Here is a 22,781-nt window from a genome sequence, read left to right as displayed (position 1 = left end):
CGTGTGAGAGGTGTGTGCACTGGTTTGTGTGCATTATAGCAATACTAAAATGAGGTGTAGTCAGAAAGTGTGATTTGGAAAGGGAGGGATGGATGAAAGAGAGTGAGAGAGTGAAAGGGGGAGGGATGAAGAAGGTGAGATTGTGCTCAGACTCATTCTGCATAGCCGAAGAGAGAGGGGAGAGAGAGAGAGCTGCTAGTTCAGCACTGTTAGCTGCAGTCTCTGCTTCGTTGTACTGAGGGTTTCAGCCATGCTGTTTGCTCTGCCCAGACTTGCTGTGTTCATTTCTGCAGTGCTGTTTAATGGTGTTGTGGTCCAGGCAAGTACACACACAGATCTTGATCCAGGTTTCTTCCAGTGTCAAGAGTGTTTTTTCAGAGGCACACCTCCACACTTATTGTCTGAGCTGGGTTTGGATCAGAGGTGTCACAGACATCTGACCGGACGGCCTTTTGCATCGCTCTATAACACCAACTGCCAAACCACCGTCTATACAGCCCTTCACTTCAGCTTGAATAATGGATGGGGCAGAGAAGAGCAGAGCACGGTGAGACAGTTTATCTCTCCCTTAGTCACTGTCTTGGAGCTTGTATAGACTATCGTATCGACCGAAATTAAGAAATATATCGTGATATAAATTTTGGCCATATCGTCCAGCCCTACTTCAGAGGAAGATTTGAGCATATATGTTTGCTAAAAATGCATTGTTGTGATGAAGTGTTGGCTGTTATCTTATGGGCAGAGCTATTGTACTGAATAAGTGTAAGTACAGGTTATAGATGTCTGAATTTTTGACCGCAGAGTCTTGCTAAACAACATTCATAAAATTTTCTGCTGATATGCAAGTGTACAAGGCTGTAAAGTGAAGTGGAAGAGAAACATCTTACCATTTCATGGATAATTTTTAGTAGGATCAATATCATGGTTCTTATTTTTGTCATTTCTATTAATTTATTCAAAAACATTAAAGGGGTCATATGATGCTTTTTTAAATATCATTATTTAACTGCGGTTACTGAAACCACGCCTTCTTTCTTTGCGTGCACATTTAGGCGCATTATGCAAATATTTCCACATAGTGAGGTAGATATGTGGGGGCGTGTTAGAACGAGCCGTTTTAGGGGGGTGTGGCAGAGTCTTAACTTTGATAAAGAATATCTCTTTGGTTTTGAGACTTTAGTCTTTGCAACTTTAGGGATCTTATCTATTCACAAACAGCTTGTAACACTCCAAAGAGAAAGGAAAACTTGAAATCGCATCATATGACCCCTTTAAAAATGCAATTCATACACTGACACCGACTCAAATACACCTGTGATAAGCATGTTTTTAATTTGTACTTTAAAAGTTTTTAAGAACATTGTTTGTTTATTTATTTATTATTATCAATTTGTTTGGTTTCCTTTTTAATATACAGATTAAAAACACACTCATCATAGAAGTGTTGTATTCCACTGCTTGAACGAACTGCATTTAAAAAAAATTTTTTTATATCTAAATATATACATATTTACATAGAATAAATGTCTAATAAAATTGCATTTTTAAAATATTTTTACAAAATTGCTTCATTTCTTACTACAATTTGGAAAACATGTCTGCAAAATCAGTTGTTCTGCAACCAACATGCAGAAAACAAACAGGAAATTACATCATAGAGAGCATACCTGGAGACCCTGTGTGTCAAGGCCAATAAGTCTCCTAAAATACCAGATAATTGGACCTTTTTATGACAAGACGAGGTTAATTCTGGTAGTAAAATGCCATGTGGTGCAGCTCCCCAGCATCTAGCATCAATATATAGATTACATTTCAAATTTTTCTTGGAAGATTTTTATTTTCTTTACTATGGCCACTCTTACAGATTGATGTTATACAGAATGCTAACAAACCCATTAAGACAATCTGACTGCCTCTTTTTTTTTTTTTAACAAGGCTATTCATGAAACTGACTCAGAACAGGTTGTTTCATTCAGTCACACCTCAAAATCTCATTTGTCTCTATCAAAAAAAAAAAAAAAACTCCCAATTTCAAATTGTTTGTGTAAAGAGAACATTCTGTCATTATTTACTCACCCTCATGTCATTCCAAAACTACATCTTTTTATCTGGGGAACAAAAAAAAGAAGATATTTAATTTTTTGTTTTTTTTGGTCCATGTAGTGAAGGATCAGTGGGGTCCATTGTTGTTTGGACCCCAACATTCTTTAAAATATATTATTTTACATTCTGTAGAAGAAAATCATATAGGTTTGGAATGCCATGAAGGTGAGCACTGTAAATGAAGTTAGAATTTTCATTTTTGGGTGAACAATCCTTGAACAATGTAAAATATTGTGCATTTTTGTCCATTTGTATTGTGGAGAAATGCATTTTAGTGTATACTTTTGCAATTAAATAATTAATCGTACCTGTCATTTTTACCCTATCGGCAGGATGCCAAAGAAGAGCTCAATGACGACTCCCCTGTGGCCATCCCAGCTCTTTACAGAGGAACCACAGATGAGACCCCATCACCCCATCACAACTACCCTCTTCTGAAATGGGATGCCCTGACAGCAGAGTTTATACGGAGCTCCGTCATACCAATGTGTTCAAAGACAAGCGGAGAAATGTATGTGCAGATTGGTGTGGGTGGGTTTAATGAGTGCAGGGGGAAACTGTTGTGGTCAGCAGTGTGCTGTGCTGCATCAGATGGAGATGGTAGTTTCAGTGTTGGGCTAGTGAAGGATGGGGACGTGAAGGTGCTCAGCATTAAGGCTTTGGAGGAGCTAATAGGAGTTACAGGCCTGTTTTCAGGAGGTTGTGGTGAAGTAGCACATCAGAGTGAAGAGGAACTTGCATCGCTCTTGAAAAAGCAACTGAATGGCATCAAAACACCCAACTCTGATGTGCAAAGTGAAGAACACATTGGCGAACACAACTCTCAGGAAGCAGAGACATCAGAATCAGGAATAGAGATAGTGATTTCGGAGCATGTTAATGGTGAAGCTCCAAGCTACATATCTTCTTTGAGCTCAGACATGGACATTCAGGAGAGCACCAATGAGACGGAGAGATCAGAGTCTGTCCTCCTCTATGTTTTGTCTTCCACCGTCTCTCTCCTTTACGCCCCTTTCTCCCCGATCGTAAACAGAGCCATTAACCTTCCCTTCCAGCTAACCTACATTCTTCAGGAAGATCTGGCTGTTCTGGCCTCGGTGCCTGGTGACAGCTACACTTTGGTCAACAACTTGGGCTCAGGAGTGTCTTCTGGCATTTCATGTGTGTTGAACACCTTGTACCAGACAGGAGAAACAAGTGTGTGCACGACTTACTCCTGCCTCAGTCCGTTAGCTGGCAGCCTGTTCATGGCGTTCCAGGAGGGATTTATAGGGATGGGCACTCTGGCATTGGATTCCTTGGGGATCATGACAGGAACAGTGGGGAATGGTTTTAGGATCATCAGGATTACTCTCGGGTCAGTCTGGGATCAGACGGTAGATTACCTATGTGCCGTATCCTCGGAAATGGGCCACCAGGTGTCAACAGTGGGAAGTGGGGTTGGCAAACTTACCTGGAGAAGTGGAAGGGGGGTGGGCCAGCTGCTCAAAATTGTGGCATCCATCATCGGTGGAGTAGTGGATAATACAATATCCAATGTCCAGGAAGCTTTTGGAGGGAGCTCAGGGGAGTCATCTGAATTGCAAACCCTTGAATTGCTGAAATCTGAAGTGGTCGGTGAATAGACTTAAATGTGTGTATATGCTTGTGTTAGATATCTTATTTGCATATTACACCCCAAATAGAGTGCATAAGTCCCCGCCCACTTTTTTCAGCGACCTTGGTTCCGGGAGTATTTTTCCTATATTTTCCCATAGAGAAGTCTTTGTTAAAGAGTTATAAGCCATAAAACCAAACCAACTATCTATGAGGTGAATCATAACATTACAAACTTTGATTTAAAGAAAAAGTATTTGAAAATCTGACTAAAAGGTACAAGACTGTGTACTTAACATATATTTTACATTTATTGCGATATATGCATATTTGTACAAATTATGTCATTCGCAGTGTTTCATGGAGGTGGGGATATATGCATATATGTACAAATTATGTCATTCGCAGTGTTTCATGGAGGTGGGCAGCCAATTGGTGCAATTTGCTTGGTTCAATTATCTGAATGGTGGAGATTTCTCTGCAGAATCATAATGTAGTTTTTCACCATGAATTCCACTGTTGGAATTGATCCTTTAAAAATTAAGTAGAAATAATGTGGACTAATGGCTTCAGCAAAAGCATATACGATATTGATTAACAATCTTGTAGCTCACAGTAGGTCTGTCTTTAAAAATGTACAAGTTATTGTTAAAATCAATCCCCCTATGGAGATACTGAATAGGATTTTTACTTCCGGAACCTGACCTCTGTAGTGTCAGACTGCGCACTGAATATTAACCATATGGCATGTGGTTATGAATCATTAAACCTCTGTTTTACTTTCTGCCTTAAAATACCTACATAAACCTCCTAATGTTTTTAAAAAAGGAAGGTGCAGGGTGATTTGCAACTCTTTCAAGGTGCTGAGAAATGTTTATGTTTTAAGTGTCAGAAAGATTATGTAATTGTTGTGAAATGTTGGTCGTTTCATCTGACATACAAAGACCTTGCTGTGTCATGGTTTATATGCTGCAATAAAACCTCTTCTCTGTGAGTCATGCTCCCTGTCATTTATAGTCTAATCTATAGCACAAGACCTTCATCAAGGTAATCAACGTAAGTCTTCTGAATAACACTATAAACTGCGCAGAAAGGTGCAAAGTTGAGGAAAACATTTTTAATGTACCATCTCTTATTATTAGAACAGCACCTGGCTGTAATCTTTTAATATGACGAGTCATTTATGTGAATAAAACATGATTATAAAGTGAATCCTTTATTAAGTGGTTTAAAATAAAAATGTATGTATAACATACAAATATATTGCACCATACAAGTTCTTAATATTTAACTATAGCCAATTTTTCCCATTCTTGTGAGGAGTTTTCATGGATCTCCAAATATGATACTTGTGTGAGAGACTCCCATCCTAAAATTTAAAAGGTACCTAAATTCTTGCAAGACCCCAATGCTGCGAAATTTATATTATTATAAACAGTGTTGTGGGTAACGCATTACAGGTAACGTGAGTTACGCAATCAGATTACTTTTTCAAGTAACTAGTAAAGTAACGTTTTAATTTATAAGAAAATATCTGAGTTACTTTAATTAAATATGTTAAATAATACAAATATCCTTTATGTATGTAATCCCATTTTATTAACCAATTTGCTGCTGACCTTCAGTGATCCAATTCAACCATACAAATAAGCAAAAATTACACAAGATAAACTAACATTTCTTCTTTTTTTTATTGCTGAAGAGTGTTGAACTTTCTTCTTCTGTGTTCTACTGTACAGACGTCAATTGACATTTCCTTCAGCCTGAGGCTTTTGGTGTGAAAGGGCTTTTACATTTGCCAAAAATATAACTTTTTATATTCAAAGCAAGCAAGCAAGCCCAGCCCAGATTTAAAAAGTAACGCAAAAGTAACGTAACACATTACTTTCAATAAAAAGTAACCAAGTAATGTAATTAGTTACTTTTTTAGGAAGTAACGCAATATTCTAATGCACTACTTTTAAAAGTAACTTTCCCCAACACTGATTATAAATATCTAAAATATTACTTGGAAAAAAAATTATATTTAGTTTCCATTAAGTTACATTATTATTTTTCCCTACTCATTACAGTAGGCTACTGTACTGTTAGATGTATTTATTTATTTACTTTTTGAATTATTTACTCATTTAGGCTATTTTAACCTGTTTTTATTTATTTTTTATTTACTAATTTGTTTATTTTAATCTTATTTTTTATCATTTATTTATTTGTAACTTTTTTAACACTGTTTCTCTAAACTTTCTCTAAACCTAGCACTCCCTTGGGGTCCCTGGACCCTAGAAGGCTTATGAAATGAAATTTGTGAACATTACATTTGCTCGTCAAAATAATAAAGTTTCAATTGTTGTCAATACTTTTATCTCTATATTAAAAAAATAATAATGTTCTTAACTGGCAACATTAAAAAAAAAGATAAGCAATCTTTCCATTATTTCATTTGTACGCTGCCTATCGGTTCTCATTTCCAGCGCCTTACATCATGACGTTGAGTGTAATTGTAGCTAATAGCGCCTCTATCGGAGACTTTAGGCGGTTACACATTTATTGCGTCAGACGGATGCGCTTTGCGACCAGTTACATCACTTTACGGCAGCGCTGACGAAGCATTGGATTCTCTGCATGCTGGGTTTAGGCTGACGTTTCCCCACTGCTGCCTATAGGTGAGTTACTAATGATAGTCAATAAGACTTAAATAAATACAGAGACTGCCGTATTTATGCTGATCAATACAATACAATCTGTGTATGTCTTACATGTAATTTCTTGACTTTTGCAGTCATAGCTCTGCTGCAATGAACAGATCATGCGTTTAGCCAATTAGCCGGTCTATTTTTACGTCAAAATACTAAAGCTATTATTGAAACATTACATTATAATAAAAATATAAAAAAGGTTATTTAGTAAAAGAGTTTATTGCGATTTTAAAATGAATAAAATTACTTAAGGAATCTTAATTTAGTGAGATCATATTGTACATATGATCTGACAATGTTATATAGTCAAGTACAGTTTATTTGTCATTTGCAGCATGACGAGGCTCAGATCACAAAATTAAATGTATAAGGAAAGCAGAAAAGTGTGATATCAAATAGTTGTAAATATTAATATCTTAAAGGTTTTGTTAACTGACAAAGAATATTGACATAATCATACTTTTGCTTTCATGTCCGTGTTAAAGCTCTGTGGTCGAACAGTCATTAATATAACAGTCACGTACACAAAACTGTAGAAATTAAATACAATTTATAATTCATTTTAAGAGAGTTTTACAAAATGTTTATTTTCTGAAAAAAAAAAGAAGTTATTAATAGACATGGCTCTCATATCTCTCTGTCAGATGGACACTCTATACATCTCTTCCCACCCTGATGACTTCAGGAGTTTGTTGCCCTTGATCGCTGCTGAATTCTGTCGATCTCCTCCACGAATTGTTCATGAGGACCCTCCGGCTGAGGTGGCCAGATCTCGCCCTGCGCTGGTCTTAGCTGGCGCAGGGGGCACCGTGCTCACCGGTGCTAATGCTGTGAGCTGGTACCTGGCAGCAGCGGGCAACCGGACAGGCAGCGAGAAGAAACGGGAAAGTCAGGTTTGGCAATGGCTGAGCTTTGCTGAGAACGAGCTGACGCCGGTGGCCTGTGCTGTGACATTCCCTCTGCTGGGGATCATGGGGGTTGATAAGAAGGTATATATTTGTCTGTAAGGGCCCATATATGATCATAATGCATTATCACCTGATGCTCTGATTGTCAGTGTGCGTCATGTGGTGCTTGATAGCCAACAAAAGGCACATTGCCAGTACACAACACCTCGTTCTTAGACCTTTTTATTTTATTAAATAAAAAGAGATGATGCACTATTTTTTATTATTACATTTGATAATATCAATTGATCTTTTATTTTAGCTTCAGCAGAGTTCCAGAGCAGAGCTGCTGCGTGTTCTCAAAGTTCTAGATGAGACTCTAGCACCGCAGACGTTCCTCGTAGGAGAGGCTGTGACTTTGGCAGATATGGCTGTTGCTGTGGCAGCACTCCTGCCATTCAAATATGTGAGTACACATCTGTACGCCTGACCACTTTAACTCTTTTATATTAACAGATTGTATTATTAAAAGTTTAGTTCACCCAAAAGATTCCCATTTAGATTCTGTCATCATTCCAAACCTACCTGTATGTATTTCTTTCTTCTGTGAAACAAAGAAGACATTTTGAAAAATGTTTGACCTGTTTTGGTCGTACAATGAAAGTCTGTGGAGTCCTGAAGCAATGTTGCATGCCATTGACTTCCACTGTATGGGCAAAAAACACCTAGACATTTTTCATCTTAATAGAAGAAAATCATACTGATTAATGTTATTTTAGTATTATTTTACCTTTTATAATACCTACATATTATTTATAAATATTTTGAATAAGGTTGTTAAAATGTCTGTTTTAGTTAATTGGTTATGTGGTTTTGTATATATATTTCTTTATTTGTTTATATATATGTTTCTTTATGGCTTTAATTAATTTTTATTTAGGTTTTTGCAATTTTAGTACTTAAGTTTAAAATTATTTATTTCAGTTAGTTGCCAAGGCCAACATTTCTAATTTTCTAAAGGTTTTAGATGTAGGTTTTTCGTGTAATATTTACATTTTGTTTATTTTAGCTTTATTTTGATTAATCAAAAATAGTATAAATAGAAAACAGTATAAATTTAGTAGTTTTAGTTCTACAATTATACAGGTTTTAAAATTATATTTAATTTGTTGTAATTGGTGTCAAAGAATGATTGATTGATTGATTGGTTCCTCATTATTAGTATGTTTGTTTCATTTGAAGGCATTGGAGCCTGTGGACAGGAAGTCATTGGTGAATGTGACCAGATGGTTTAATACCTGTGTGAACCAGCCACAGTTCCTGAAGGTGTTGGGTAAAATCTCACTGTGTGAGAAAATGGTGCCTGTGACACCCAAACCTAGCCCTGCTGTCAATGCCACAGCAACTGCTGCTTCTGAAGCGGCTACACCACTCGGCGCACCTGCTAACGGTAAGAATGTGTGTGTTTTGAAGAATGGTATTCAGGAATAGTGTTTTGTGTGTATTTTACGACCATTATAATCTAGCAGATTGAAACATCAGCTCATATTTTCTTGTAACTTCAGAGTGATTTTATTCTTATCACAGTCTGTATGACTTTTAGGAGTTGTCTATGTTACCGCTGAATGATTTTGTTTGATTTATTATTCTCAGGTCCTCCTAAAACGGAGGCTCAGCTAAAGAAAGAGGCCAAGAAGCGAGAAAAGATGGAAAAGTTTCAGCAGAAGAAAGAGATGGAAGAGAAGAAGAAGATGCAGCCTCAGACTGAGGTCGAGTGATGATCCCAGCATCTTATTATCTTATTAACACTGACACAAAGAGAGAGAGACAGACAGCTGAACTTGCCATAATGTATTGTTGCAACTTCTGTCTCCTCCAACAGAAAAAGGCCAAACCTGAGAAGAAGGAACTGGGTGTGGTCACCTACAACATCCCCACGCCACCTGGAGAGAAAAAAGGTATGCTTTTGCTTCCATTAGCAGTAATTGTATTTTTCAGATTTGTAATGCACCCGTCTAGTCATTTATGTGTCTCCCTTCATGTGTTTCAGATGTCTTGAGTCCTCTGCCTGATTCTTACAGTCCTCAGTTTGTGGAAGCGTCCTGGTACTCCTGGTGGGAGAAACAGGGATTCTTCAAGCCTGAATATGGGGTATGACATAAAAATAATCAAAAGTATTTGGTTCATCCTGATACACTGTAGGTACACTTATCATTCAAAAGTTTGGGGTCATTTAGAGTGATTAAAAAAAATAGTATTTTTATTCAGCAAGGAAAGATTAAAATTGATCAAAAGTGACAGTAAAGACATTATACTGTTTATAAAAGCAAAAGATTTCTGTTTAAAATATATGCTGTTCTTTTGAACTTTCTGTTCATCAAGGAATACTGGAAAAATGTATCATGGTTTCCACAAAAAAATAATTACCTTTTTCATCATGAATAATAATAAGAAGGAATAAGCACATTAGAATGATTTCTGGAGGATCATGTGACACCGAAGACTGGTGTAATGATGCTGAAAATTAAGCTTTGCCATCACAGGAATAAATTTAAAATATATTCAAATAGAAAACTGTTCTTTTAAATAGCAATAATATTTCATAATATTACTGTACTTTTTGAGCAAATAAACACAGCCTTGGTGAGCGTAAGAGACTTATTTGAAAAACATTTTAAAAAATCTTACCGACGCCAAACTTTTGAATGATAGTGTCAATTTTTTAAAATGATATTTCTGCTTCCAGAGGAAGAATGTAAGTGAGCCAAACCCATGTGGAGTGTTCATGATGTGTATTCCTCCACCTAATGTAACAGGATCCCTCCAACTTGGTCACGCCTTGACCAATGCTATTCAGGATTGCCTGACAAGATGGTAACCAGTCATAATTCTTATAAATATTAGTTATAAGCCATAATGTTAACTTTATACAGTAATCATAAAATAGACAGGCATATTATTACTAAATAAAGCATAACAAAGTAAATTCACTTCAGATAAGCCCAATATGATAAATTACAGTTGAGGAGTGAGCTTTGACATCATGCGTCTAAAGTAATGATGTGTGAAATGGGTTTGCTTTGGTGTGATGATGCAGGCACAGGATGAGAGGAGAGACCACACTGTGGAATCCCGGCTGTGATCACGCTGGTATCGCCACACAGGTTGTGGTGGAGAAGAAACTGATGAAAGAGCGAAAGATGAGCAGACATGATCTCGGAAGAGAGAACTTCATCCAGGAGGTCTGGAAGTGGAAGAACGAGTGAGTGCGAGAGGCTGAGGAGAATTCTGGAATGGAGATGGATCATTCCATTAGATCATTAAATAATTAATTTAGCTCCAATTATATGAACAAATTTCTCTTCCTTTCGGTGTCGAACAGAAAGGGAGATCGCATCTATCACCAGCTGAAGAAGCTGGGCTCTTCTCTGGACTGGGACAGAGCTTGTTTTACCATGGATGATGTGAGTACAATGCACAAAACCCAAACGTGCCTTAGTAAAGATTTCATAAAACAACCCCATTCTGGTTTTTGTTAACAAGCTTTGCATTACTAAGCATTAAAGTGTAACTATTTAATGATGGCTAGTCTGTAATCATGTGTAATACCCTCTGCTTGCAGAAACTGTCATTTGCGGTCCAGGAGGCGTTTATACGTATGCATGAGGAGGGTGTGATCTACAGGAGCAAGAGACTCGTCAACTGGTCCTGCACCCTCAACTCTGCCATCTCTGACATAGAAGTACGTTCATATCCGCTCATGTTCATATCTCTGATGTCTCAATGTCACTCACTCCCGTCTATGATAAATGAATGGGAAAGCTATTCCACTGCCACTAACATTCAGAAGTTTTGGGTCTGAAAGTTTTTTTTTTTTCTTTTCTTTCATGTTTTTGAAAGCAGTCTCTTATGCTCACACAAATACAGTAAAAACAGTCTTTCTGTTTAAAAACTGTATTGTGAAGTATTCTATTTTAATGTGTTTTAAAATGTAATGTATTCCTGCGATGGCAAAGCTGAATTCACCTCATTTGACAACTCCACAAAGCACTACAAGTGCGTCGATATGAACACTCGTTTAAGTGGCATACACACTGGGAAATTTGACTGCATATCACATTTTTGAAATGATCGATAGTAGCTGATCAATCTCGGGGGTTGGGCTGGGTCCGCTAGACTTACTTGTCTCCGTGCTCGTGCTGGAGCTGGTTCACTTACGTCGGTGCTCGTGCTGGGGCTGGTGTTGGATGCCTATTTTGGAAAGTTTTTGCTGGGATGGGCATTTAAAAAAATCTGAAATTCGCTTTTGCGCCATTATCTCCTTGTATTAAAGTTAATCTTGTTTGCATTCTGTATAGTTCATGTCTGATACCATGCACCAGCGTCACGTCACGTGTTCATGAGGATTAGGCTAATCATCCCGAAAACATCACAAGTAAAATTAATCATGTTTATAAAGATAAACATGGGTTTGTTATAGCCCACTTACAATTTACATTTCACAGATCATTACAAATAAATTATTAAATGCTAAAACTGAATAAATTTAAATGAACAAACTTGCCGTTGCATTTGCAACCATGTGAAAACAGGGGGTGCTGCAGCCTCCTCAGCACCCCTACTTCCCGCGTCCCTGGTTGTAGCTGTAAGTTGAAAATGGTATGCATCCGTTTTTACAACAGTTTAAGTTTATGTGGGAAAGTGGCTGATGACTGAAGTGACATCTTCACTAACAGTCACCAAGACTCTTTGTACTGAGGTCACGTGATGAGTTTTGCGTTCCAGGTTGATAAAAAGGAGCTGACAGGGCGAGCTCTTCTTCCTGTGCCAGGTTATAATGAGAAGGTTGAGTTTGGAGTGCTGGTGTCCTTCTCTTACAAGGTCGAAGGATCAGGTGAGAGTGGAGTCTGGAGAAATGAGGTTAGATGCGCTGACGAGATATACGGACATTTTTAAAATTAAATGTTGTCCTGCAGATGAGGAGGTGGTAGTGGCCACCACACGTATTGAAACCATGCTCGGAGACACAGCTGTTGCCGTCCACCCTAATGACTCCAGATATCAGGTGACACAATTTTCATTTTCCTTTGAGAAGAGTTCCTTCTCAAAACTCTGTTTTTCTGAGTTAAATGTTCGAGTTAAATTCACTGAAAACCTCTTTTCTGTCCAGCATCTTAAAGGAAAGATGGTCGTTCACCCATTCTGTGACAGAAAGATGCCCATCGTGTTTGATGACTTTGTTGATATGAGCTTTGGAACAGGTAATACATGTTTCAAGGACAGAAACTTATTTTCTCTGAGATTGTCTTTCAACCTGGTGTCTTCTGGGTCCGTGTCCAGTTTACAGTGCAGTGTCGTTGTACAGGTGCTGTGAAGATCACTCCTGCTCATGATCATAATGATTATGAGGTGGGAGAGAGACACAAACTGCCCTTCATCAACATCCTAGATGAAAATGGCCTCCTCATCAATGTTCCTCCTCCATTTCTGGTAGGCACACACATACTGTGATACTATATTTTACCCTATTTAAACCAGGTATTTGAATCTTGCCACAGACATGATGGTAAACTGATCGATTGTTCTTTGAATAATCTGCTTTTCTCTGGTGTTTTAGGGAATGAAGCGCTTTGAGGCAAGGAAAGCTGTGCTCCAGGCTCTGAAAGACTTAGGTCAGTTTAAGGAGGTCAAAGACAATCCTATGGTGGTGCCCGTCTGCAGGTTAGACACTAACTCACACTCAACTCCTTAATATTCAGCAGCTTTCAACTAGTGCAGTGGTTCTCAAACCTGTCCTGGAGTACCCCCAGCCCTGCACATTTTGTATGTCTCCCTCATCTATCACACCTGATTGAACTCATCAGCTCATTAGTGGAGACTGCAAGACCTGAAGTGGGTGTGTCAGATATAGGGAGACATACAAAACGTGCAGTGCTGGGGGTACTTCATGGAGAGGTTTGAGAACCCCTGAACTAGTGGATCATCTGGTCTGATAAGATTGTGGACAGAAGTAAAAAAATCAATGCTGAAAGCAAAAATGATTTACTTAACTCCCCACATGCACCTAGATGGTCATGGACAGGTGTGTAGGATACAGTACAGCCAATGGAAACATAAATGAAAATTCATATAGCTTGCAAATCTTTATTTGCAATTATTTATAATAAAACATATGCAAGTGCCTGCTGGTGGAATAACAAAGAGATGAACAATGAAAAAACCATTAAAAATATTATTATTTAATAATTTTTTTAAGAGGAAGAAATAATACATTTTTAAAAACTTTTAAAAAGTGCATTGTTAAGGCTGTCATTCAGCAACAAATTACACCTCACCAGAGAACAGTAATCCTTGTGAAATTTCCTAGTGTAAACTTATGTCGTGTAAACTTATGTAAAATATGCCGTTTAATTAAAATTGTTCTCTAACCAAAATGTTATACACAGGATTTTTTTTTATTATTATTTTTAAAAGCAAAACATGCTACTGTTCAAAAGTTTGGGGTCAGTAAGATTAAAAACAGCAATATAGTGAAATATTACAATTTAAAATAATTGCTTTATATTTTAATATATTGTAAAATGTATTTTATTCCTGTGATGACAGCTAATTTTCAGCAGTCATTACTCTAGTTTTCATTGTCACATGATCCTTCAGAAATCATTCTAATATGCTGATGTAGTGCTCAAAAAACATTATTATCAATTTTAGAAACAGTTGTGCTGCTTAATATTTTTTGGGAAGTTCAAAAGATCAACATTATTTAAAATAGAATTGTTTTGTAACCTTATAAATGTCTTTATTGTCACGTTTGATTGGGTTAATGCATCCTTGCTGAAAAAAAAGTATACATTTTTTTCAAACAATCTTATTGACCCCAAACTTTTGAACGATTGTGTGTAATTGTTTAGTTTAGTGAAATAAACAGATGAATTAGCACCAAAATACCATATTTTGATTGGATGTGCAGACAAGTCTGTCACCTGATAGAAGCTAGCGAAATCATGCAGATGCCAACATGGACGGGTTGCCCGACATCTTTCATCTGTAGACCATAAACAAAACTACATAAAAATTCAACCCATACTATAATTATTACAAATTCATAAGTTATAATTTATGAATAATGTATTGCAGCTTATTCATAATTTATGTAGAAATGCCATCTAATCTTGGAATAGACCATTATTTTCATTTCAGCTGTTATATTAACATGTATAAGGGTTTTCAGTATGTGTATGTGTGTTTCTCAGCCGTTCTAAGGACATAGTGGAGCCTCTGCTGAAGCCTCAGTGGTACGTGGACTGCAGAGAGATGGGAAAGCAGGCCGCAGATGTCGTCAGAAATGGAGAGCTCAAGATCATCCCTGACCACCACCTCAAAACCTGGTTCAACTGGATGGATAACATCAGGTGACCCGTCTATCTCAGCTCAGCTGTTCTCTGCTGGAGTTACTGTTTTTTTCTGCGTGTGGTGATGCTTTTTGAGTTTCAGGGACTGGTGCATCTCACGGCAGTTGTGGTGGGGTCACAGGATACCAGCGTACTTTGTGACTGTGAATGATCCGTCAGTCAAACCAGGCGAGGTGAGCGGAGCCAAATGCAGCATGCAGTATGTGCGCTGGATACACGCAGATGGTGGGAATTAAGATGTTGTTGTCTGTGTTTAGGATGTGGACGGACATTATTGGGTCAGCGGCAGATCACAGGAGGAAGCCAGAGAAAAAGCTGCCAAACGCTTCAATGTCACCGCAGACAAAATTTATCTGCGCCAGGGTACGAGTCTTACATACATATGCTCTCATTACAACCGAGTCATTTTATCCTCCTGTTTTACTTATGTCAGTATTTACCCTCTGGCGTCAATAAAGCATCTTTCTGTCTGTTTGTGTTTCAGATGAGGATGTGTTGGACACTTGGTTCTCCTCAGGGATCTTCCCCTTCTCCATCTTTGGCTGGCCCAATGAGGTCAGATATTAATACAGCACACACACACACACACACACACACACACACACGTCGCGGGCAGCATGTAAGACTGTAGTGGCAGTATTTAGGCTAAACTCAGTCTAAATGTGTTGGCCTAGGTCGTGTGATATCCCTTATCATATGATATAAATATGAGACAAAAACTTATACAGGGGCATTTTTTTGCCCCAATATCTTAAGGGGCATATAACTGCATTATAAGCTACATCACGCAGAAAGTTGTTGCCCTGCATCATGTTTGTCAACAGTCAACTGTATGAAATGTAAAATGACATGCAGGTCTGGGGTGGGGCGGGGCGGGTGTGTTAATTGTGTTAACATATTTTAATCACATTATTTTTCTGTAACTAATTAATTAAATTAATGTGCTAAAACGTGCTAAAATAATATGTAATTGATTTTATTGTTTTTCTAAATGTTACATTTAATTTAATTTTACAATTTTAAAATATGATATATTTTTAAAATATATTTTTATTTTTAATTGATTTTTTCCTTTTTTATGCAACCACTGCACTGCAATGTGAATATATATATTTCTAATGATATATTTTGATTACATAAGCATTATATTATACCTGCACTGATTGTGTAATTTAGCAATTTCTGTGTGTTAGTCAGAGGATCTGAGAGTCTTCTACCCAGGCACACTGTTAGAGACGGGCCATGATATTCTGTTCTTCTGGGTGGCTCGTATGGTCATGATGGGCCTCAAACTCACTGGAAATCTACCTTTCAAAGAGGTGGGTGTGTTGATGTGTGTGCAGGGTACCTGTGGGTCCTTAAGCAGTCTTATATTTAGTTGTATCAAATTTAAGGTCATAAAAAGTTTTAAATGGTACAAGAAATTCTTAATTATTATTTTAGGAGGTCTTAAATTTGGGGACGGAAAGACAAGAATTGCGATATGGCTTAATGTGACGATTAAACTTCAAAAGGTTATGATTACATTGAATAATATGAGCGCTGCACTTTTCAAAGGGTGCGTCTCAATCAGCTCCCTAGCTCCTGAGCTTGTGAATCAGTATATCGTGTACACGAATCCGGTCACTGGTAATTACCCTGGCTCACTGCACATTGGGACAGTGATAACTCTGGCGACAAGACTATGTACGTACAACGTCAATGGACAACATTGTAGAATGTCACCGCTGGATTTAATCAACAACAGGCAGGCATTTCTTTTTGATATTATTTTTTATTCTCTTTAAACACATTGACAGGTCCTTACAACATTTCAGCTGAATATTAATTATAAATGTTAACAAGATGTGTTCACTACCTGTCTAGCGATGTGTGTTTATGCTTAAATATACTAATAAAACCAGTTTTATTAGTATATTTAAGCATAAACACACAAATCTTCTATCCTGTGCCATTATGTTTATCGAGTTGGCTTGTGTAGTTTATGTTGTTCTGCTGATTTGTGTACTGCAGTTAATGGGAAAACTGCTATATTTCTGCCGTTCCATAAGCGCCATCTGCTGACAGAAAAATAATTTGCATTTTCAGTAAGCCCGTCTGCTGTTTTAGTTCAGACCAATGTGAAAATCAACCCATGTTTTTATGCTGCAAACATGCAGAGTTGTAAATGTGAACTGGTGGATCAACAACAAGATAATGCATTATAAAAATCTAAACAATTAAGACAGTAAAATATATTTGTTATTTAATATAATAATTGATAATAGTTGTTTAAATTAATATAATAATTGATACTTTTGACTCGTCCATTTTCTTAAAAATGGTTTAAAGGCTGAAATGTGAAGTTTATCATTTTATAAAACTTTTTGTTTTTGTGAAAACCTGTATCTAAACCATAAATCATGCTTTTTACAGTCATTTTTAATGTTTAATATGTTACCATAGACATTGCCCTACCCCGCACATATGGTATTAATTTTATTTGTGCAGGTCTTTAAAAGGGTCTTAAAGTCTTACATTTGAGCTTAAAAATCCTGCATATACCCTGTGTGTGTGTATTTTTTCTATATTATACATTTTATTTTTGGAGCTCGTAGAGCTACAGAGTTTAAAAGTAGTGTCTAACAGACTGCTGAACTTGTTCTCAGATGTATCAAGCTGTGTCACTGCAATCAAAGCTAGACTAACTTGTGTTTCGTAACGTAGTGAGTAAATCTGATGTGTTTGTTCAGGTGTACCTGCATGCAGTGGTACGGGATGCCCATGGAAGGAAAATGAGCAAGTCTCTAGGTAACGTCATCGACCCTCTGGACGTCATCACTGGCATTTCACTGGAGGTAACTAAACAACAACAGCTCTTCCATCAACACAACATGGCTACATAAGGTGTCATTGCACAAAATGAATTTGAGATTTGTGTGTGTGTGTATGTGTAGGGTCTTTATGCTCTGCTGATGGAAAGCAATCTAGACCCTCTGGAGATTGAGAAGGCCAAACAGGGACAGGTATGACCCAGTTTCTTGAGATTCCTTGAAATCTTTTGTTACTGTACCTTTATCTGCTGCTATGCTTCTCTATGACATTCTGTTTGTGTTCGCTCTGTAGAAATCCGACTATCCCAGTGGAATTCCAGAATGCGGGACTGATGCGCTCAGATTTGCTCTTTGCGCTTACACCAGTCAAGGTAAAAAATAAAAAAATAATCAAAAGCATAACTACATTGACCTGTCCGTTACACTAGTACACAATAGTAGTTTACACAATATTATTGTAGTACACAAATAGTACAAATATTATGAATTTATTAGTGTACTTTGCAAATACAGCATTGAAGCTCCTTTAAGATTGGTTCAATATATAATAAGGTACATGGTTACATAAAGTATTATTTTGTGCTTTTTGTTTATTTCTCCCAGGCCGAGACATTAATCTGGATGTGAACAGGATTCTGGGATACAGGCATTTCTGTAACAAACTGTGGAATGCAGTGAAGTTCGCCATGAGGACTCTGGGAGAGGGGTTTGTGCCCTGGGTGAAAGCTCAGGTAAGAGAGATGGACAGGAGGAAGTGAAAGATAGATGGAGGATGTGTCAGGACATGTTATGTTCAGTACTTGCTAACTTCTACTCTGTGGTGTATTGTGTGTATATGATTCTGTGTCTCTCAGCTGTGTGGCAGTGAAAGTGTGTCTGATCGCTGGATTCTGTCCCGACTGAGCGCAGCAGTAGCCCTGTGTGATAGCGGATTTCAGGCCTACGATTTTCCGACAGTCACCACTGCCATCTACAATTTCTGGCTGTACGAGCTCTGCGATGTCTATCTGGTAATGAATACATCTGCTTTTGGCCTCTTCATTTGTATATTTAATTTTTTCTTTTTTGTACACATTTATTTGTAATCATTTTTGGGGAGTACAAGTTTTTTTTCGAGTTTTTTTTTTTCTGCTGTTGTAGGAGAGTGTGAAGCCGGTGTTGAGCAGGACAGACTCAGAGGGACAAAAGCAGGCGGACATCTGCAGACAGACTCTCTACACCTGTTTGGAGGTGGGACTCCGCCTCTTGTCTCCCCTCATGCCTTTTGTTACTGAGGAGCTCTTCCAGCGGTTGCCAAGAAGACATGCTCAGGACAGCCCTCCCAGCATCTGTGTCACACCTTATCCAGAAACATCAGAGGTGAGCAGTGGTCAGAGGTCAAGGGTAATGGCAGTGTTTTCTAGTATCTAGGCTGGTAAAAATGTTACTCTATTCTGATAAAGAATGTCACAGGTGGTCACATCATGCTGTTGGCAGGAAATCCTTGTGATTTACCTCAGCCAATGAAATTTCTGGTGGATTTGAGTATTCAGTTAGTAAAAAGTCATGATAGTGATGCGTTCATGATGTCGCCCACACATACTGTGTGCGTATGCAAGGCTGTCAGATCTTCCCAAGTGCTCTACTTGCTGATGAAGACCTGAATCCAATAACAAGAATTGTCTGGGGGGGCAAAATTGAATTGAATTGTAGATCCAGCCAAAATGAAAAAAACAAACAAAAACAAAAAACAGTTTATTAATCACAATATAGTCTTTGATGTCCCATTATGAGTTCTTTTGAGAGTTTTATCCTGGATAATTTTTCATCATTCATTAAGGGGAATGTAGTGGAATGTGAAGGTGACTGGAATAAAAATACACTTTGAAACTTTTTTTACACTTTAAAAATTTAAATGAAATATAGAGCAGAGAGAGGAAGCTGTCTGAACGAAATGCATTCTGTGGTGGTTTCTGGTGTAAATGGTGTGTTTTGTTTGTTTGTAGTTCTGTTGGCACAGCGAGGACGTCGACCGTCAGATGGAGTTTGTCATGTCAGTGGTCAGAACCATCCGATCACTCCGGGCCGATTACAACCTGACCAAGACCCGCGCTGACTGTGAGACATCACACAGTACACTGCACACTCATCTCAAACTGACTAGATTCAGCAGGGATGCACTGATTCAAGGCCTAGGTCAATATTTGTACTTATATGGACCATTTCAAACAGAGTGGGAATCGGTCTGATGTGACTGATTCAAATGCAGTGCTGGATGGTCATAAAAATGAGTGCAATATTTGTTAGTTGTTATCTGATATTCAGTTGTTTTTTTTATTAGTCAATATTGGATTGTTTAAAATAGATTTTTTTTTTTTTTAGTTTATTAAGAAGAAATAGTGTAGTATTTTATTATTGGCCATGTACACTACTGTTCAAAAGTTTGGCGTCAGTAGGATTTTTTTTTAAATAAAGCTAAAATATTGTGAAATATTATTCCAATTGGAAAAAAAAAACTGTTTTCTATTTTAATGTATTTTAAAATATAATTTATTCTTATGCAGTTGTCCTGCTTAATATCTTTTTGTTGAAAACATTTTTGTAGGATTCTTTGATGAATTGAAAGTTTAAATAACAGCATTTATTTGAAAAAGATTTAGCTGTTTTTTAAAAAGTGACAGTATTTGCTGTCACTTTTGATTAAATTAATGCATACTTGCTGAATAAACATATTTTTTTGCAAAAAAAAAACAGATAAAAAAATAGTGATCATAGTAATATCATAAAATATATAAAATTAAATGTATAATATTAAAATGTATTTTAGTATAATGTGTTGCATAAATGTGTTGCAGAACAGTTGTGCAGTTCATGAGTTTAATTACAGAATAACAAGAGGCAAAAGTTGGTGCATCCCTAATTTCAATATTACCCACACAACACACACACATGCTGAGGTTTACACACAACCTACTGACCTTATATGGTATTAACATATGAGAACCTCACAGTATTTGTGTATTATATTTTTATTAGCAGACACGTGTGTAACTCACTGTTGTTTTATCTCTCTGTATCAGGTTATCTACAGTGCATAGACTCTGATACTGCTGCTCTGGTCCAGACATACAGTCTTCAGATCCAGACACTGTCTTACTCTCAGGCTATTTACCCAGTGGTAGGGGGTGACAGCACTATCCCACAAGGCTGTGCGGTGGCCATCGCCTCAGATAAATGCACTGTTCACCTCATGCTAAAGGTAAACAGTCTTCGAGAATGTTGTTTCATGACAAAAGCATCTTCACTTGCACTAATACACCTGAAGGAGATTTATTCTGGTTGTTATAATCCCCACCACAGCTGCCAAATACATTCATTCATTTAATCAACCGGAAATGGGGAGATAAAGTTAATTTAAATATGATTCTCTAAAAATAACATCAACACATTCTCAGCACCCAATCATCTGGTTTGGCTTTGTGTCAAGAATTCATTTCCCCCTCCTACAGCATCACATTTTAATGAGTGTAATGAGCTTTCTGTGTCGGTAAACATGCTGGTTTCTAAATCCTTTTCTGCAAATCAGGGTTTGATTGATTTGGAAAAGGAGGTCACTAAACTGACAGCAAAGAAAGGGGAGCTGGAGAAACAGATGGAAAAGATGAAGGAAAAGATGGCCAAGAACGACTACATGGAGAAAGTTCCTGTTAAAGTGCAGGAGGCAGATGCTGAGAAGGTGAGTAGGATGGAGGGGAAGCAATTTGTCTGAGAAAATGGTCTTAAATGACAGTTTTCTGCAGTTGCTTGTCTTGGAAGAAAAGTGCAACAATTTTATTTTCTTTCCAGCTGAGGCAGAATGAAACAGAACTGCAGAAAGTGAAGGAAGCCATCAAGAACTTCAGAAAGATGATGTAACAACTCGTTTTTTTTGTCATTTATGAATTTTTCCATTCCGATTTGTTTTGTTCTCTCTGTCTAATGTTTGTCAGTCCTGCCTACTGAACAATAATGTGAAGCTTGAAATGAAGCTTTAATAAACATCAACCTTAGATGTAAAATTATGAATTTTGTCTTTTGTTTAATTGTATTATAAAGTCACTAAGCTTTATAACTCACTATATATAAATACAAATGTTTATACAGTGGGTATAGAAATGAATCACACCCCTTTAAAATAATCACATTTTGTTGCTTTGCAGCCTGAAATGAAGACGGACACAGTTTTTGTTTTATCCAGCTCTATTTACCCAGTGCAACTTATCATCCAAGTGAAAGATATAACACCAACATGATTAAAAATCAGAATCACTGAGTTGGAAAAAGGATCACCCCTTCCTAAAAATGACTTGTAAACTCAATCAGGTGTAGCTAATCACCTTCTCAATGGCACACAAAGCCATTTGACTTTCAACTGTGATCTGCTGTGGTCATTTTGATTAGCTCAGCATGAAAAGAGCTTTCCTGGAGCATTTCAGTCCTTGCTAGTGCAACTGAAGCAAACAATCAACTATGGGCACCCATCAAAAGATCTCCAGGATAAAGTTGTGGACAGGCACAAGTCAGGAGATGGATACAAAAAAATTTTCATAGGCTTTATCAATGCCTAGAAGCAGTGAATCTGTTATTAAGATGTGGAAGGTATTTGGTACAACACAGACCCTCCCTGGATCAGGAGGTCGCTAGATGAAAGAGCCAGGAGGAAACTGTCAGAGAGGCTACCAAGAGGCCTACAGCAACTCTGAAGCAGCTGCAGGAATTTATGACAAAGAGAGGTCATTGTGTGCATGTGACAACAATATCACAAATTCTCCACAAATGTGGCTTGTATGGGAAGGTTGCAAGAAAAAAGCCACTCCTCAAGAAAGGCCACATGCAGTCACAACTGAGCTTTGCCAAAACGCACCTTGAAGATTGTGAGGCAGATGAGACTAAAATTGAGTTATTTGGCCTGAACACCAAACGATATGTCTGGCGGAAATCCAATACAGCTCATCATCCAAATAACAGCATTCCTCCAGTAAAGCATGGAGGTGGTAATATCCTGCAATGGGGGAGTTTCTCTGCAGCAGGGACTGGAGCACTTGTCAGGATAGAAGGAAAAATGGATGGGGCAAAATACCATCAAATTTTTTAGGAAAATCTGCTGCCCTCTGCCAGAAAGTTGTCAATGGGAAGAAGGTTTACCTTCCAACATGAAAATGAGCCAAAGCCCACAGCAAAACTGAGCACACAGTGGTTGAAGGAGAAAAAGGTGAATGTCCTTGCATGGCCTAGTCAGAGCCCAGACTTACACTC

At 37.6% G+C, this 22,781-nt stretch overlaps 2 protein-coding genes across 5 annotated transcripts; both read left to right on the top strand.

Moving 5' to 3' along the window:
- LOC107671188 (uncharacterized) lies at positions 1–8,289 on the top strand. Of its 2 annotated transcripts, XR_001632164.1 has the most exons (3): positions 1–547; positions 2,433–4,616; positions 8,279–8,289. XR_001632164.1 is itself a non-coding variant. In XM_016464074.1 (2 exons), the coding sequence occupies exons 1-2, from the start codon at positions 251–253 to the stop codon at positions 3,726–3,728; spliced, it is 1,590 nt and encodes a 529-aa protein (XP_016319560.1). In that variant the 5' UTR covers positions 1–250; the 3' UTR covers positions 3,729–4,686. The 2 variants fall into 2 exon arrangements, 1 of the variants encoding a protein (XP_016319560.1); XM_016464074.1 differs by lacking the exon at positions 8,279–8,289 and having other exon boundaries at positions 2,436–4,686.
- On the top strand, positions 6,285–21,779 carry LOC107671187 (valine--tRNA ligase-like). 3 transcript variants are annotated; one of them, XM_016464073.1, is made up of 32 exons: positions 6,285–6,362; positions 7,040–7,384; positions 7,611–7,748; positions 8,525–8,732; positions 8,936–9,051; positions 9,165–9,240; positions 9,333–9,433; positions 10,029–10,156; positions 10,380–10,544; positions 10,665–10,746; positions 10,905–11,024; positions 12,068–12,176; positions 12,259–12,347; positions 12,453–12,543; positions 12,648–12,772; positions 12,900–13,003; positions 14,536–14,694; positions 14,777–14,867; positions 14,952–15,057; positions 15,179–15,249; positions 15,888–16,013; positions 17,427–17,531; positions 17,631–17,699; positions 17,800–17,878; positions 18,111–18,238; positions 18,362–18,517; positions 18,648–18,866; positions 19,493–19,604; positions 20,567–20,745; positions 21,073–21,222; positions 21,333–21,397; positions 21,686–21,779. In XM_016464073.1, the coding sequence occupies exons 2-32, from the start codon at positions 7,040–7,042 to the stop codon at positions 21,693–21,695; spliced, it is 3,822 nt and encodes a 1,273-aa protein (XP_016319559.1). In that variant the 5' UTR covers positions 6,285–6,362; the 3' UTR covers positions 21,696–21,779. The 3 variants fall into 3 exon arrangements, with proteins under 3 accessions (XP_016319559.1, XP_016319556.1, XP_016319557.1); XM_016464070.1 differs by having other exon boundaries at positions 7,605–7,748; XM_016464071.1 differs by lacking the exon at positions 21,686–21,779 and having other exon boundaries at positions 7,605–7,748; positions 21,333–21,544.
- Positions 21,780–22,781: the final 1,002 nt, after the last annotated feature.

This window comes from Sinocyclocheilus anshuiensis, unplaced genomic scaffold (assembly GCF_001515605.1).
Source record: "Sinocyclocheilus anshuiensis isolate Anshui unplaced genomic scaffold, SAMN03320099.WGS_v1.1 scaffold1286, whole genome shotgun sequence".
Lineage (NCBI taxonomy): Eukaryota > Metazoa > Chordata > Actinopteri > Cypriniformes > Cyprinidae > Sinocyclocheilus > Sinocyclocheilus anshuiensis.
This window is presented reverse-complemented; position numbering and strand designations above follow the sequence as displayed.

Coding starts and splice junctions, on each gene's coding strand:
- LOC107671187 (XM_016464070.1), top strand. CDS start 7,040: ATGGACACTCTATACATCTCTTCCCACCCTGATGACTTCAGGAGTTTG. Junction 8,733..8,935: donor ACTCGGCGCACCTGCTAACG/GTAAGAATGTGT, acceptor TATTATTCTCAG/GTCCTCCTAAAACGGAGGCT. Junction 12,544..12,647: donor TGATATGAGCTTTGGAACAG/GTAATACATGTT, acceptor GTCGTTGTACAG/GTGCTGTGAAGATCACTCCT.
- LOC107671188 (XM_016464074.1), top strand. CDS start 251: ATGCTGTTTGCTCTGCCCAGACTTGCTGTGTTCATTTCTGCAGTGCTG. Junction 548..2,435: donor GCAGAGAAGAGCAGAGCACG/GTGAGACAGTTT, acceptor CCCTATCGGCAG/GATGCCAAAGAAGAGCTCAA.